The sequence below is a fragment of the Myotis brandtii genome, unplaced genomic scaffold (genome assembly GCF_000412655.1).
Source record: "Myotis brandtii unplaced genomic scaffold, ASM41265v1 scaffold1956, whole genome shotgun sequence".
NCBI lineage: Eukaryota > Metazoa > Chordata > Mammalia > Chiroptera > Vespertilionidae > Myotis > Myotis brandtii.
Window position 1 is genome coordinate 417,595 of NW_005357294.1, and position 3,455 is coordinate 421,049.

The 3,455-nt window shown below is 64.7% G+C and overlaps 1 protein-coding gene across 1 annotated transcript in view; it reads left to right on the top strand.

The window, feature by feature from the left end:
- The window catches only part of LOC102262368 (WD repeat-containing protein KIAA1875), a 20,922-nt gene that overhangs the window by 5,027 nt on the left and 12,440 nt on the right, over positions 1 to 3,455 (top strand). The window contains exons 10-18 of the mRNA XM_014538696.1: positions 327 to 417; positions 604 to 736; positions 824 to 1,264; positions 1,426 to 1,575; positions 1,669 to 1,914; positions 1,994 to 2,119; positions 2,225 to 2,308; positions 2,758 to 2,886; positions 2,995 to 3,453. Of these exons, the coding sequence (XP_014394182.1) occupies positions 327 to 417; positions 604 to 736; positions 824 to 1,264; positions 1,426 to 1,575; positions 1,669 to 1,914; positions 1,994 to 2,119; positions 2,225 to 2,308; positions 2,758 to 2,886; positions 2,995 to 3,453 (1,859 nt within the window). The remainder of the gene's footprint in view (positions 1 to 326; positions 418 to 603; positions 737 to 823; positions 1,265 to 1,425; positions 1,576 to 1,668; positions 1,915 to 1,993; positions 2,120 to 2,224; positions 2,309 to 2,757; positions 2,887 to 2,994; positions 3,454 to 3,455) is intronic.

Genomic DNA, 3,455 nt, shown 5'->3' on the forward strand with positions numbered 1-3,455 from the left:
TGACCGGAATCGAACCTGGGACCCTTGAGTCCGCAGGCCGATGCTCCATCCACAAAGCCAAACCAGCCAGGGCTATATATATATATTTTTTATTGATTTCACAAGAGGAAGGGAGAGGGAGAGAGAGATAGGAGCATTAATGATGAGAGAGAATCATTGATCGGCTGCCTCCTGCACCCCCCACTGGGGATGGAGCCCACAACCCGGGCATGTGCCCTTGACCTGAATCGAACCCAGGACCCTTCAGTCTGCAGGCCTAGGCTCTATCCACTGAGCAAAACTGGCCAGGGCTGGCCCTGATTCTTGACTCTGAGCCTCGCCCCCAGGCCTGTGCTGCTGCCCCACACTCAAGCTGTACGCCTCCTCCAGCCTGGACTGCACCATGCGGATCTGGACCACCGAGAACCGCCTGCTGCGGTGGGCTGGGCCCTGATGCGGGAGGGAGGGAGGGAGGGCGGGTGGCCCGGCTGGGACCCTGGCGGCAGCTCATTCGCCCCCAGCAGAGTAGCGGCTGAACAGGGGAGAGAGCCTCTCACCCTCCTGCTCCCTGCACTTCCTGCTCTTTGGAGCAAGGCTGGCCTCATGCCCTGGACCCCCCTGCAGACTCCTGCAGCTGAACGGAGCGCCTCAGGCTCTGACCTTCTCCAGCAACAATGGAGACCTGGTGCTGGCCCTGGGCTCCCGCCTCTGCCTGGTATCCCACAGGCTCTACCTGCCCACAGCCTACCTGGTTAAGGTGTGCCGTGAGCTTGGGGGTGTGGGTGGGGCTGCTGCGGGCACACAAGCCTCCCAGGCCGGGCTCCAGGCTCCTTTCCCTGCTCAGAAGCTGTGCCAGAAGCCCCCCGATGGGCTCGATGACCCCCCCCTGCCGCTGACCACCCAGGAGTCGCTGACTTCATTCCAGCTGCAGAGGTTGTCCAGCCTGCATGGGGTGGCCAGCCTCAGTTCAGCCAGCAGGCCTGCTGAGCCAACCCGGAGACTCCCACCCAGCTGCCCTGGCTCAAGGTCTGGCTGTGTGCCCCCAGTGTCCCAGCACGAAGTCCCAGGGCTCCCAGGCCCCTGGGGCCACCTCAAGCCTGTCCCAGCCCTGGCACCCCCCTCCTGTCTCCTGTGCCCCCTCAGGGGCCTGGCCACCCTCCTGAATGACTGTCCCGGCCTCAGTCCAGTCCCGCTTAGTGTACCTCCTATCATCTCTGTCTACAGCTCGGCCTTGTCTTTCTTCCGCCACTGGACGGCGGTACCTCAGCAGCCGCTCTTGAAGGAGGTGAGGTGGATCCTGACCCCTCCCCACCCCAATGCCCAGCCCTGCCCCCTGCCCAGGCTTGGGCCACATCCCTGGGGCAGGCCTGGGATCCCTGCGGTTATCTGGGTAGCACATGGCAAGACTCCGGGAAGAATGGGCTGACCTCTGACCCCCTGCCCCAGGACCTGGAACCCTTATCTGCCCGGGACCAAGACCTTCAACAGCTGAGACGGGGTCAGGTGGTGCCAGCAGCCCGGGCCCCGCTCTCCTGGCAGCAGCAACTGGAGGCCTTTGACAACTACTTGTATCTGGTCTACGGCCCGGCCCTGCTGGTGGGTGGGGTGCTTCCCCGCACCAGCCCCGACCCAGCCCCTTCCTCCATCCTGGGGCTCTGACACCACCCCTTGCCCTGCCTGCACCCCCAGGGCATGCATCCCAGGACAGAGTCCCAGCAGTGGCCCAGCATGGCCATCACCGTGGAGAAGAACGGGGATGTGTCCACCCTCCCGAGCGTCACCCCCAGTCTGGCGAAGGCTGGGGTCTGCACGGACTCCCCCAAAATGCTGCCTCCACGGGACCTGGGGGCCCTGAGCCAGCGCTTCGCCCACCCTCCCCGAGTCACCCTGCCCATCCCACCCACCCACCAGCGGGAACACAGCAGGGCATCCCAGGTGAGGCCTCCCACCCCTGCCACCCCTCTGCCCTGACTGCAGGACCCTGCCCCCCACCCTGACTCCTCCCGTGCCCCAGCTGCTGGCCCACTCCTCCCTGAGCTCCTTCCTGGGCCTCAGCGTGGACCTGCAGCTGCAGTCGGAGCAGCTCCAACAGGAGAGGCCTGCGGCCCCAGAAGCACCGACTTCCCACCTGAAGCACAGGGTGAGGGGCCAGGCCGGGGGGATGCTACAAACCGCCCCCCAGGGCAGAGCTGCAGGGGGGAGCACTGAGTCCCCGCTGGGCTCTGAGCCCCTGGCCCGTCCCCAGGTCCCGCTGCTGCTGGAAAGGCGGCCCAAAGAGCTCCTCTCCGACCTCGGGGGCTTCTTTCCTGCCTCTGCTCAGCACTACAAGGTGAGACCCCCCAGGGCCCTCCCTGCAGGGGTCACCCTGATGGTGCTCCCCATCGTCTCTCTTTTCCTAAAAACAAATATTTATTGATTTCAGAGAGGAAGGGAGAGGGAGAGAGACATAGAAACATCAATGATGAGAGAATCATGGATGGGCTGCCTCCTGCACACCCCACACTGGGGACCGAGCCCACAACCCCGGGCCTGTGCCCTTGACCAGAATCGAATCCGGGATCCTTCAGTCTGCAGGCCGCTGCTCTATCCACTGAGCAACACCAGCCAGGGCTCCCCGTGATTTCTGAAGGCTCCACCTGCCTGTGTGTTGTGTGGGGGGCACCCGTTCAGCGCCTGGAGGCCTGGCAGGAAGCTGGGTGGTGGCAGGTGCTCTGCCCAGACCGCCTCTGGAATAGGGCAGAAGTCAGTCCTGCCCACCAGGCTGTCCTCTACCCCTAGAACCTGCGGAGGCCCATCCACTTCCCAGGCTGGGTCCCCAACTCCGTGGTGCTGCAGCAGATGTGGCTGCCCCAGGAGGTCAGCGGCCTGGGGAACCTCCCTCAGCTGACTGCCCGAGACTCCTCTAAGGCAAGGGGCGGGGCTGGCGCTCGCCCTGTGGGCAGGGGAGGGCTCTGCAGCAGGGGGGGAGGGGGGTGCCACTCGTGCCAGTGGCTAGTGGTGCTGTCCCCTCTGCAGCCAGCGGGCAGCCAGGAGGACCTGTGGCTGTTGCGGGGCAGACAGCCCCGCACCAGGAGCCAGATCCAGTGGTCGGATGAGGGGGACGAGGACCTGGACCTGGACCTGGAGCTGGACTGGACCTTGGACTATCCCCTCTCGTCTCCGGAGCCCTCCCAGGAACTGCTGACGTTTGAGACGGCAGTGACGCAGGGGCGCGCCCCCAGCAGGGCTTCGGTGAGTGGAGCAGAGAGGGAAGCGAGGCTTTCCGTGGTCACCACGACCCTCCACGCCGCCACCACCATCCAGAGATATGAGTTCTTGGCCAAGAGACGCATCCAGGAGACCACTGCCAGGACAGAGACCTTTCTCCGCCGCCACCAGCACCGCCTCGGGCACTCGCTCTGGGAACTGCGCTACGGGCACCTGCCCAGGTTCCTGCGTTTCTTTGTCATCCAGAACTGGTTCAAAAAGCTCTTCCC